The sequence below is a fragment of the Lepidochelys kempii genome, chromosome 23 (genome assembly GCF_965140285.1).
Source record: "Lepidochelys kempii isolate rLepKem1 chromosome 23, rLepKem1.hap1, whole genome shotgun sequence".
Lineage (NCBI taxonomy): Eukaryota > Metazoa > Chordata > Testudines > Cheloniidae > Lepidochelys > Lepidochelys kempii.
Window position 1 is genome coordinate 17,042,560 of NC_136402.1, and position 11,767 is coordinate 17,054,326.

The window sequence follows — 11,767 nt, forward strand, 5'->3', positions numbered from 1 at the left end:
CCGGGACGCGGCTGACTCTCGGGGCGGGGGGGGGGGCTGGATATCGGGGGCCCCTCGCCCGGCGCCGGGACGCGGCTGACTCTCGGGGCGGGGGGGGGGCTGGATCTCCGGGGACCCCAGCCGCGGCTCTGCGCCTCCGTCTCCCCGCAGCCTCCCCCGCGGCCGGGTCGGTCCCCGCCGCCGCTGGCCGGCGCCGAAGGGGTTAACGGAGCCGGCTAGCCGGAGCGCAGCGGCGGCGCAGCAGCGTCTCTGCCTTGCGCGTCCTGCCCCCCCCCACAACCCAGCCCCCCTCCCCCCCCAGTCCCGGCGCTGCCCGCCCGGCTCCGGCCCCAGTTCGCAGCCGGTGGGGGCCATGATGTGAGTATTGTGCCGCCCCCCCCTCCCGCGCCGCCGGGCCCCCCCCCGCGCCGCCGGGCCGCCCCCCCCCCCTTTGCTCCCGGCGATGGCGGGGCGCGATGCGGGGACCCAGCCCCCGCTCTCCTCCAGCTGGCCCGCGCTGGGGCCTCGGCGCCGGAGCGTCTGGTACATCTACAGGTAGGGCCCCCCCCCGCGCCGCGCCGCGCCCCCTCCCCCCGCCGCGCCCGCCATTCACAGCCAGCCCCATTCACTCCAGTCATTCATCCCCCGCGCTGCCCGCCCGCTGCGCACCCGGGGGGGACGGGACGCGCGGCGCAGGCTCCGCGCAGCCTCGGCGCAGCGCTGCGCGCCTCCCCCCCGCGGCCCCAGCACCATCAAACCCCCCCCCCCCCCCCCAGCACCCGGCCGCTCGCCCGCGGGCCTGGGCGCTGCGCAGCCCGGGCTGTGTGTGTGGGTGCGCACGTAGCCAGCTCTGTGTGTGTGTGGGGGGGGGGGGCAGTTCTCTGTGTGTAGTGCTGTCTTGGTGTGAATTTCCACAGCCCCGAGTGTGCGCGTGTCCCTCTGCGTGTGCACTTTGGTGTGTGTGTGAATGCTGGTGTGTGTAACTTGTGTGTGTTTGTGGGCACACCCCCTCCTGGTATGTGTGCATCCTGAGTGCCCAGCTCTCTCTCCCCTGCTTCCGCAGCTCTGTTTCTGCAGCTGCTGCTTCATTGAGTTATGTGCTCGGATTTGGGTGGAAAGATGCTGTGTGTGTGTGTGTGTGTGTGTGTGAGCTTCTAGGGAGGGATGAGGGTGCCTGTGTGTGTTCCCAACGCGGTTGTGTGTCAACATACCAGAATACACAAGTCTGGGGGGGGGTGTCTGTCACAAGTGTGCAACGGTCGTGCACAGGATGTGCAACCAGTGTTGGAGGTGGCTGCCTGGGGGCCTGTTCGGACAGGAGGGAAATGCAGATTGGGGGTCCCCTAGGGACACAGCTAGGGGTGAGGCTACTGGCAGTTAAAGGGGAGTGATGCCAGTGAGGGCTGGCGGTGCCTGGGGGAGCCATGCTAGCCATGGGATCTGGAAGCAGTGAGAACACGCTGCAAGCAGTGAGGAGGGGAGGGTCTTGTGATAGCCGAATTCACTGCACCTTCCACAGGTATGTGGTTGCAGTGAGAGCGCCCAGCGGAGGGGTCTGGGATTGCAGTGAATGTGCACTGCAAAACGTGTCTAGCACCTGTGATTGCAGTGTGAGGTGGGGAGGTCTGATCGCAGGAAGCATTTTCTGCAAACAGAGGGGGATATGTAATTCCAGTGTGAGCAGGGGTGGGTGGGTGTCTGATTGCAGTGTGGTTCTGTGATGACAGTGAACACACTGCATGCAGCACGTGGTGTCCGTGTGCAGTGTGAGTGCCCTGCACACAACTGCTTCTGGCCCTGCAGTGGGCAGCATGGACACCATGTTCCTTACAGTCTCAGGGTGAGGGCACTGCATGCAGTGAAGGAGAGGGGCTGTGATCACAGTGAGAGTACCCTGCACACAGCATGTGTGGGTGGGGCTGTGGTTCTACTGTGAGTTGGGGCTCTGTCACTGGAACATGGTGGGATTGTGATTGCTGTGTGAACGCACGGCATGCAGTGGTTATCTGTGATTGTAGTTAGAGCGCACTGCACTCAGCGAGGGGGTATCTGATTGCAGTGTGAGCACCCTGTGCCGGTCTGTGACTGCAGTGAGAGGGCGTTGCACGCCACTGGGAGGTCTTGTGAATGCACTGCATGCAGCATGTGGGGTCTGTGAGCACAGTGTGAGCTCCCGGCATGTGGTGTGTGGGGTCTGTCCCTGCAGTGAAATGCAGGGGAACCGTGCTCCCTGCCTTTGTAGTACGAGTGCACTGCACATGGAGAGGGGGTGATTGCAGCGTGAGTTCACTGCACGCGGAGAAGGGGTGATCGCAGGGCGAGTACACTGCTCATGGGGGGGGTGATTGCAGTGTCCGTTCACTGCACGTGGGAGGAGGTGATCACAGGGCAGGTGCACTGCATGAGGGGAGGGGGGCAATCGCAGTGTGGGTGCACTGCATGCAGCATGGCTCCAGGCTGCAGCCAGTATCCCTGGTGTGCAGTGGGGTCCAGAGCTGCGGTGTGGGGCGGGGGCAGTGAGTACTCACAAGCCCCCCTGATGTACCCCCCATCTCTTGCAGTGACTACATCATTAAGGAGAAGACGGTTTTGCTGCAGAAGAAGGACAACGAGGGTTTCGGTTTTGTCCTGCGTGGAGCCAAGGGTGAGGGGGCCACTGTGCTGGGGGGGGAAAGAAGGGCCCGAGGGGGAGCAGAGGCTGGGAGGCTTTAGAGGGGTCCCCCATGGCTGGAGCAGCCTGGAAGGGTGCCTCGGAGGTGGCCCGTGGGGGGGGGGGGGGTTTCTGCCCTGGGGAGGTGCAGTGGGAGGAGCCGCCCTGGGGGAAGGCAGGGGGAGAGGGGTTCCCCAAACATCCCTCCCCTTCCCACCGCTGACCCCGCTCTCTCCCCACAGCGCAGACCCCCATTGAGGAGTTCACGCCCACCCCGGCCTTCCCCGCCCTGCAGTACCTGGAGTCTGTGGATGAGGGGGGCGTGGCCTGGCGTGCCGGCCTCCGCATGGGGGACTTCCTGATCGAGGTAAGAGTGTGTGGGGGGGTTACTCAGTCACTCCCCACCCCCTCCTGTCAGGAGTGAGGGGCACTGGCAGGGCTAGGGAGAGCCCAGGGCCGGGCTGGCAGGGGGCTGCGGGTCGGGAGAGAGGGGTGCCAGCGGGGCTGGGGGGGGTCCAGGGCCGGGCTGGTGGGGGGCTGTGGGGCGGGAGTGAGGGGCACCAGCGGGGCTGGGGAGGGGCCCAGGGCCGGGCTGGCGGGGGGCTGCGGGGTGGGAGGGGGGGGACCCAGGGCCGGGCTGGAGGGGGGCTGCGGGTCGGGAGTGGGGGGGGGGCCCAGGGCCAGGCTGGCGGGGCGGGAGTAGGGGGGCCCAGGGCCGGGCTGGCGGGGGGCTGCGGGGCGGGAGTGGGGGGGGGGGGGGGCCCAGGGCCAGGCTGGCGGGGCGGGAGTAGGGGGGCCCAGGGCCGGGCTGGCGGGGGGCTGCGGGGCGGGAGTGGAGGGCACCGGCTCCCCTGACCCTGTCCCTTGCCCCCCCCCCAGGTCAACGGGCAGAACGTGGTAAAGGTCGGGCACCGGCAGGTTGTGAACATGATTCGCCAGGGGGGCAACAACCTGATGGTGAAGGTAGTCATGGTAACCAGGAACCCAGAGATGGAAGAGGCCATGAGAAAGAAAGGTGCAGCCTCCCCCCGCCCCCCGCCAGCTCCTCCACACGGGGGGGGCAGGACCCCTGGTTTCCACCCCCAGCCCTGGGAGGGGCGCGGGGGTCTGGTGATCAGAGCAGGGGTGCTGGAGCCAGGACACCTGGGTTCTCTCCCAGCTCTGGGAGGGGAGGGGGCTCCGGTGCTTGGGGGTGGGGATCTCACTGTCTGTCTGTCTGTCCCCTCACCTGGGAGCCCCTTTGCCCCCCTACAGCGGCTCCCCAGCAGACGAAACGACTGCCCCCCCCAGCCATCTCGCTGCGCTCCAAATCCATGACCTCTGAGCTGGAGGAGATGGGTAAGGGGGAGGTGGGGGGGGAATTGGGAGGTATGTGGGGAAGGGTCTGTGCTGGAGCTGGGGGAGGGGGGTGATAGTCCCTGGAGGGGTCTGTGGTGGGGGCAGGGGTGGGTCCCCAGAGTGAAGGGGGAGGGGTCTGTGGTGGGGGTGGGGTCTGGTGGGGTGGGGGAGGGGTCTTTGCTGGAGCGGGGATGGGGGCCTGTGGTGGGGGCAGGGGAGGGTCTCCAGAGGGGCTGGGGGAGAGGTCTGTGGTGGGACAGGGGTGGGGAGGGTGGTCTGTGGTGGGGGATGGTTTTTGGGGCAGGACTCTCATACTCTCTCTCTCCCACCCTCTGGGACCTGGGACCCCCTTGGCACCTGGCAGTGGAGAAAGGTATGTGTGTCCCCCCGCCCGGGCAGTGCCCCCCCACGTCTCTGCCCAGGGGTGCCCCTGTTTGAGTCCCTGGTGCAGATTGGGGGCAGCAGGGGGAGCCCCCAGCTTGCGGCGGCTGAGGGGTGGGGGTGGGGAGGTCCAGTGGGAGGGACAGGGGTGGGGGGCCCAGTTCTTTCCCAGGCTCTGGGCACCAGCACCTCGGGGGGGCAGGGCCCCCAGGCCTCCCCACCCCATCTCTAACGCTGTCCCCTCTCGGTGTCTCCCCCAGTATCCCCCTGGAAGAAGAGAAGTGGTGAGTGTGAGCTGGGGCCAGGCGCAGCCCCCCGCCATGAGCTGCCTCCCACTGCTTCCCCACACCAGCCTGTGCGCCCCGCCGGGCTCCTAGTGCCCCACGCCCACTGGCCCCGCCCCGTCTGCCTGTGCCTGCTCCCCCCAGCTGCCCTGCACCCCCTTTTCCTGCTTCACCCCCCCAATCTCCACGCACCAGCCCCCCCTCCCTGTCCCACCTGCCCCCCCAACTCACGCTCCCTGCTCCGCTGCTCCCCCCACCCCGGTCTCGCTCCTACCCACTACGCAGGGCTGCCCCGCCCTGGGGTGACCCTCCCCACCCCTCACATCACACTCTCCCTCCTTCTCCTCCTGTCCCTGCAGATTATGAGCCAGCGCTGGCCACGGAGAAGAAGAGGACAGTCTATCAGATGGCTCTGAGTAAGGGGGGAAGTGGGGCCCGGTGGGTGGGGGAGTGGGGTCTGGTGGATTAGAGCGTGGGGTGAGGGCTGGGTGCCAGGACTCCTGGGTTCTCTCTCCAGCTCTGGGAGGGGAGTGGGGTCTAGTGGTTAGAGCGGGGGGACTGGGAGTCAGGACTCCTGGGTTCTATGCCACCTCAGCAGTGCCAGAAGTGGGCCAGACAATCCATAGGGTCTCTTGTCTCCAGTCCAAGCTGCCTGGCCTGCAGTGTGTGTGTAGAGACCCCCCAGGTCCTGGATCTGGGCCTGGGGTGGGGGCAGGGCAAGGCGCCTCCCTGCCCCCCGCCCCCCTCAGCCAGCCCCCCTCACCCTCTGTCTCTCTGCCCCTCGCAGACAAGCTGGATGAGATCCTGGCTGCAGCTCAGCAGACGATCAGCGTGGGGGAGGGGCCCAGCTCCGGCGGGCTCCCCTCCCTGGGGAAGGCCCGTGGGCCCAAGGGCTACTTCACCTCCGAGGTAGGAGGGCACGGCCCCCAGGCCCTACAGCTGGGCCTCGCTGAGGGGGCACACCAGGGGAGGGGGGATCTAGTGGGTTAGAGCTAGGGGGCTGGGAGCCAGGACTCCTGGGTTCTCTCCCTGGCTCTGGGAGGGGAGTGGGGTCTAGTGGTTAGAGCAGGGGTGGACTGGGAGCCAGGACTCCTGGGTTCTCTCGCTGGCTCTGGGAGGGGAGTGGGGTCTAGTGGTTAGAGCAGGGGTGGACTGGGAGCCAGGACTCCTGGGTCCTCTCGCTGGCTCTGGGAGGGGAGTGGGTCATTTTCTACCCCCCTCCCTACTCCTGCCCATCACCCTCCTCACCAACCCCCATCCTGGCCTCTTTAACCCCCCACCCCATCACCCTCCCCGTGGTGCCGCCTTAACCCTTTCCTGCCCTGGGTGGTGCCCTTACTCACTCGCCGCCTGCCGCTTACACTCCCCCACTCCAATGTCTCTGCAGTCGAACTTCGAGCCGCATCGGATGGGGCAGCCTGGGTACGAGCGCCCGTCGTACCTGCCACCTGGTGGCCCCCAGGGCATCATGCTGCGCCAGAAATCCATCGGTGAGGTGGGCCGGGCTGGGAGGGGAGCGGGGCTGGGACAGCGGGCGTCTTTCACTGCCGGACTCCTGGGTTCCGTTTGTTACATGGGGAGGGGAGGGGGGTCTAATGGGTTAGAGCAGGGGGGCTCGGGGCCAGGACTCCTGGGTTCTCTCTCCAGCTTTGAGAGGGGAGTGGGGTCTAATGGGTTAGAGCAGGGGGGTTGGGAGCTAGGACTCCTGGGTTCTCTCTCCAGTTCTGGGAGGGGAGTGGGGTCTATGGGTTAGAGCAGGGGGGCTGAGAGCTGGGACTCCCGATCCCTGGCCGACCGCTGTCCATCTGTCCATCCGCAGGCTCGGCGGAGGACGAGAAGCCCTACCTGGCTCCCCCAGCCATGAAATTCAGCCGCAGCTTGTCCGTCCCCGGCTCGGAGGATATCCCCCCGCCCCCCACCACCTCCCCTCCCGAGCCCCCTTACAGCACCCCCCCCTCCGCCACGGGCCGCCTCACCCCTGCCATGCGCTCCACCTTCAACCCGGCCGCCGAGGCCAAGCTGTACCCGGCCTCGCTGCACCAGGAGCCGCCCGTCTTCGAGGGCCCGGCCCGGCGTGAGAAGCTGGCCATGTACCGCCAGGAGCTGGAGCGCGGGGCAGAGGCCGGGGCCGCCCGGGGCTGGCGTGGGCACCACCCGCACCCGGAGCTGCGGTACTACAACCTGCCGGCCCGGGCGGCCAGCGCCGCCATGTACGTGCCGGCCAAGCCGCTGCGCCGGAAAGGCCCGCTGGTGAAGCAGACCAAGGTGGAGGACGAGCAGAGGCAGCAAGCGGCTGCCCCCCAGACTCAGCCGCCCCCGACGCCGCCCGCCCCGGCGACGCCCGCCCCCGAGAAGAACTCCATCGCCATCCCCACCATCGTCATCAAGGCCCCCTCCACGAGCAGCAGTGGGCGCAGCAGCCAGGGCAGCAGCATGGAGACCGAGGGGCAGCCGGAGCCGGCCCCGGTGCCCGCCCTGCCCCTCCAGAACAGCATGGACTTCACTAGCCAGTTCGGCGCGGCCCTGGTCGGGGCGGCGCGGCGGGACCGGGAGTGGCACAGCGAGGCCCGCCGCCGCTCCGCCCTCTTCCTCTCCACCGAGGCGCCGGAGGACGAGGTGCCCGAGCCGGCTCCGGCGCCCCGGCTCCGGCACTCGAAGAGCATCGACGAGGGCATGTTCTCGGCCGAGCCCTACCTGCAGCTGAGCTACGCCCAGCCCCTGCCTCCGGGCACCTATTACCAGCCGCGCCCCGCCAAGGCCTACGGGGCTGCCGGCACCACCAGCGCCTTCACCACCGTCTGCTCCAGCTTCCTGCCCCAGCTCCAGCCCCGGCCGGGCGGCGGGAACGCCCCGCCCCTCATCCACCCGCTGACGGGCAAGGTCCTCGACCCGGGCTCGCCCCTGGGTCTGGCGCTGGTGGCCCGGGAGTGGGCGCTGCACGAGTCGCACTCTCAGCAGCTGCAGCAAGGCCGGGCGGAGGCGGAGGCGGAGGAGCGAAGGTCCCGCCCGTCCTCGCCCCGGTTCGGGGAGGTGGTGCCGGAGCCCTCCGGAGGAGGCGGCTCCATTCTGCGCCTGTGGGGGGCGCCGGCCGGCGAGCCGCGCCCGGAGAGCCCCCGGCGCCAGGCCTCCTCCGAGCCCAAGGGCGCCCCGTGGGCGGGGGAGAAGCGGGGGGAGGAGGGGGCCGGGGGGCGAGAAGCTACATGTGCGCTTTGTGGAGAACTGCCGGCCCCGGGAGGAGAGCGAGCCGGCGCCGGCCCGGGGGGTGGAGGAGAACGGGCTGCCCCTGCTGGTCCTCCCGCCGCCGGCTCCCTCCATCGACGTGGACGACGAGTTCCTCTTCACCGAGCCGCTGCCCCCGCCGCTGGAGTTCTCCAACAGCTTCGAGAAGCCCGACTCCCCCAAGGCGGGCCGGGAGCCCCCCGCCGCGCCTGCCCCGGAGCCGGCGCCCGCCCCGCCCCCGCCCACCGCCGCCCTGGACTCCACCACCTCCAGCCTGACCTCCTATGACAGCGAGGTGGCCACCCTGACCCAGGGCGGGGCCCCCGAGCCCCGGGAGGCCCCCCACGTCAACTTCTCCTCGGTGGTGTCCTCCATCCAGATCCCGGCGCCCGAGCCCCCCGAGGCGGTGACCGACTCGGGCATCGAGGAGATCGACAGCCGGAGCAGCAGCGACCACCACCTGGAGACCATCAGCTCCGTCTCCACCCTCTCCAGCATGTCGGGGCTGTCCAGCGAGGGCGCGGAGCTGCTGGACAGTTACGTCACCTACCTGGACGGCCAAGCCTTCGGGGGCCCGGCGGAGAAGCCCGGCAAGCTGCGTTCCCGGCCCTTCCCCGCCCGCCGCGACCCCGCCACCCCCACCAGCTCCACCATCTCCGTGGCGGCCTGCGCCGAGAGCGTCTTCGCCCTCACGCCCGCCCCGGCCCAGGAGCCGCCCGCCCCGCAGCGCCGCTCGCCCACCCTGCCCTGGGAGGAGGCCGGGGTGGCCAAGCCCTCGCCCGTCTCGGCCATGAAAGCCAGCATCATCAGCGAGCTGAGCTCCAAGCTGCAGCAGATGAGCGGGGTGTCGTGGGCCCGGCCCCCCGACGGCGCAGGCCCCTTCGGCGCCGACCGGCCTGGCTCCCTGCAGCGCCAAAGGTAGCATCCGGAGGAGGACGGATGGATGGAGGAAGCCAGAAGCACCCGCCGGGGGCGCCCCGTGCATGTCTCTCACCGCCACGCCCGTCACTCATGTGTGCTTTGGGTTTGTTTTGGTTTCTCGCTCATCCGCGCCACGCCCAGCACGTGTGTGTGTGTGGGGGGAGGCCGGGACCCTTTTGCGCCAGGCGCTGCATGCGTCCATCCCGTCATCTTCCCTCCTGTGCACGCAGTCGCCCACCCAGAGGGCTGGGTTCTTGGAGGCTGGTCAGGGGTGGGGGGGGCCACTGGGGCAGTATGTCAGGCCCTGCGCACACACCCGACCCCCCCCATCTCCAGTGCCCTCCCGCCTCCTGCAACGCACCCACGTCCGGTTTCCTAGTGATTCCTGGCTCGCAGCCAGTTTGAGAGGGGGGTTCCTCTGTCCCAGAGCCCATCCCAACTCCAAGGCTGGTTCCCCCCCCTTGTGGGAATCCACTGAGTCCCCCCCAGAAGGAGTCTGTTCCCCCCGCCCGCTGTGCACCCACAGAGGCCCCCTTCTGCCCCGACCCACCAGTGCCCTGCTGCTGTCTTTAATTTGCTCCATTATGTCGTGTATCTGAGGGCTCGTCTGCACTGGGAGAATTCACCTGTGGGAGATGGGGACCCGCACCACCCATGGGGCAGGGTATTGGGGGCGCGACCTCCCCCCCCCCAGGAGTAACCTTGGAGAGAAGACGTGGCAAAGACTGGCAAATCAGGAGTCCTTACACCCAGCTCCAACTACTAGACCCCACTCCCCTTCCAGAGCTGGGGAGAGAACCCAGGAGTCCTGACTCCCAACCCTCCTGCTCTAACCACTAGACCCCACTCCCCTCCCCTCCCAGAGCTGGAGAGAGAACCCAGGAGTCCTGGCTCCCAGCCCTACTGTCCTCCCAGAGCTGGGCTGGAAGGGGCCCTGGGCTGAGTCCCAGCAGATGCGGGGCGTGGGGGGCAGGCGCAGCAGATCCCCGTGCCGGGGCAGATCCCCGGTGCGGGTGCAAGAGGTGGTGAATTTCTGCTCTGCAGGCGAGCCCCCGTCATTGTGTGCCGCTTGCCCCATGGCTGCTTGTGCGCTCTCCGGCGTGCGTGGGGGGGTCCAGCCCTGGCCTCTGCTGGGTGCTGGCTGCAGGGATGCAGGGGGGAGGGATCGTGGTTTGGGGGAGAGGAGCACCCCGTGACCATCTCTTCCCTCCCCACCCCCCAGGCTCCCCGAGGACGCGTCGGGCCCCTCCAAGCTGCCCAGCAACCTGTTCCACAACTGGCCCAAAGCGGGGCCGGGCGCCAAGCCCCCGAAGAGCGTGGAGTTCGACATCCGCCCGGCGCTGCGCCGTGCCCCCAGCCCTGCCACCCTGCCCAGCGAGCACAAAATAAGCCCGGCCCCCCGCCCCTCCTCCCTGCCCATCCTGCCCTCCGTGCCCCTCTACGGGGGCATCTACGACCTGCGGGGCTCCCCCCCCTCTGGCCCCTGCCCCTTCCCTGACTTCCCCTCCGGCAGCCGCTCCCTCTCGCCCACCCACTTCCTGCCCCCGGCCACGGACAAGCCCTTCGGCGCCAAGCCCCTGCCCTTCTGGACCAAATTCGACGTGGCCGACTGGCTGGAGTACCTGAAGCTGGGTGAGCACCGCGACCGCTTCCTGGACAACGAGATCGACGGCTCCCACCTGCCCTCGCTCACCAAGGAGGATTACATCGACCTGGGCGTCACCCGCGTTGGGCACCGCATGAACATTGACCGCGCCCTCAAGCTCTTCCTGGAGAGGTGATGAGAGAATCCCCCGCCCCCAGGAGAGGGGAGCCCCTAGCCCCCCCCCCCCCCAGGAGAGAGGGGAGCCCACCCCAGCTGCCCTGAGGACACAGAGGCCTGAATGTATCTGACGCCAGGATCAAGGAGAAGCCGTGCGGCAATGCCCCCCACCCCGAGAGAGAGGGGCCCCCAGCAATGACCCCACCTTGGAAAGAAAGGGGCCTTGAATCCCATCGGGGGGCAGAGGGTGCTGGGGGGTGAGGGAGGGAACCTGGTGTAATGGCACCATGCCGGCTCACACCATTGCATGGTTGTGCGTGTTCACTCGTGCACCAGCTTGCACTGTTGCTCACGCTTCCCCGCTCGCCCACGCACCCCCTTGCATCATCCCTAGTGCGCGCGCTCTGTGCACCATCCGCTGCAACGTGTCCACTCGGCTACGCGCCGGCTTCTCCATTTGCACACTGTGAACGAGCGTACGTTGTCGCTTATGCATGTGCGCTTGCTGCCATCTCGCACCACTGCTCACGTGTGCACATTCACCCGTGCACCAGCTTGCATGATTGCTCACGTGGATGCTCACCTGTGCACCCACCAGCATCATCACTACCGTGTGCACACTAGGTACCATCTGTTGCACGTGTACACTCAGCCGTGCGCTAGCTCGCACATTTGCACACTGAGAAGCAGTGTACGTTGTCGCTTGTGCATGCACAATTGCTGCCATATCCCACCGTTGCTCACGTGGACACGTAGGTGCACGTGGGGTTGCACCAATGCTCGTCTGCACGTTCAGCCTCATGACCCCTTGCACCATTGTCCACGTACTCAGCTGCTTGAACCCTGCTTGTGTCATCAGGCACGCGCACATTCAGCTGCTCACTAGCTCGCAGCCTGCACTGCGCACCAGCTCGCACCATGGCCCACGCACGCATACTTGGCTGGGCGCCAGCTTGCACCCTCACTCGCGTGCATACACTTGGAGCACTGGCTCGCACCATGGCCTGCACGAGCGCAGTCGCCATCACTTGTATGTGTGCCTTCACCGTACCCTCCCCCACCATCTTGCACACCAGCCCTCCCTCTGCCCTGCCACTCGGGCTGGGTCACACTTTCTCACACACGTGTCAGGGGCTGCATGGTCCTTGCTGGGCTGTCCGTGGATTTGGGGCGAGCCACCCCTCCCTCATGCTCCAAGGGGGAGGGGTGAATTGGGGAGCAACAGGATTTAGG

The 11,767-nt window shown here is 68.1% G+C and overlaps 1 protein-coding gene across 1 annotated transcript in view; it reads left to right on the plus strand.

Moving 5' to 3' along the window:
• SHANK1 (SH3 and multiple ankyrin repeat domains 1) overlaps window positions 1-11,767 on the plus strand; it is a 35,246-nt gene extending 23,479 nt beyond the window's left edge. The window contains 11 exon segments of the mRNA XM_078850042.1: window positions 2,541-2,623; window positions 2,872-2,996; window positions 3,509-3,644; window positions 3,884-3,967; window positions 4,609-4,632; window positions 4,992-5,048; window positions 5,420-5,541; window positions 6,020-6,122; window positions 6,452-7,614; window positions 7,616-8,769; window positions 9,995-11,767. Coding sequence (XP_078706168.1) covers window positions 2,541-2,623; window positions 2,872-2,996; window positions 3,509-3,644; window positions 3,884-3,967; window positions 4,609-4,632; window positions 4,992-5,048; window positions 5,420-5,541; window positions 6,020-6,122; window positions 6,452-7,614; window positions 7,616-8,769; window positions 9,995-10,553 — 3,610 coding nt within the window. The 3' untranslated portion in view covers window positions 10,554-11,767.